The 429-nt window shown below is 48.5% G+C and overlaps 1 protein-coding gene across 1 annotated transcript in view; it reads left to right on the forward strand.

Annotated features, from left to right (window-relative positions):
- Positions 1–232: 232 nt before the first annotated feature.
- The window catches only part of KDM8 (lysine demethylase 8), a 9188-nt gene continuing 8991 nt past the window's right edge, over positions 233–429 (forward strand). The window contains exon 1 of the mRNA XM_009286636.1: positions 233–414. Within this exon, the coding sequence (XP_009284911.1) occupies positions 233–414 (182 nt within the window). The remainder of the gene's footprint in view (positions 415–429) is intronic.

Raw genomic sequence — 429 nt, forward strand, 5'->3', positions numbered from 1 at the left:
AATTGCTCCACTTTCTTCACCCACTTAAACCCCCTATTGCTCCCTTCTTTACATCTGTAAAAGCATACACAGTTACGTGATGAACCAGGTGATGAGACTGATCTGGGCTAAAACTAACCTAAAAAAAGAGTATTTTTTTAATCTAGGAGAGGTTTTCCTTCCAGTTCGTTATGCGGCTGCATGAAGACTTGTAGCAGCATAAGGGCACAAACGCAAGAAAGCACAGCCCAGCATGAGCGGGACTGCTCCTTCCATCAGCGGCACCCTGGAGCACCGGCTGACAGCGGCCAAGAAACTCCCCATTATGAAAATGCATTCTGAAAAACGCCGTCAAGAGCTGAGCAAAGAAAAGCCTGCATCTGCCACCGTATCAGCTGCCGGCAGCAACCGAGGAGGTGCAAGCATGAGAAAGAGGTAATTGCACCCGAC

This window comes from Aptenodytes forsteri, unplaced genomic scaffold, assembly GCF_000699145.1.
Source record: "Aptenodytes forsteri isolate BGI_AS27 unplaced genomic scaffold, ASM69914v1 Scaffold55, whole genome shotgun sequence".
Classification (NCBI taxonomy): Eukaryota; Metazoa; Chordata; class Aves; order Sphenisciformes; family Spheniscidae; genus Aptenodytes; species Aptenodytes forsteri.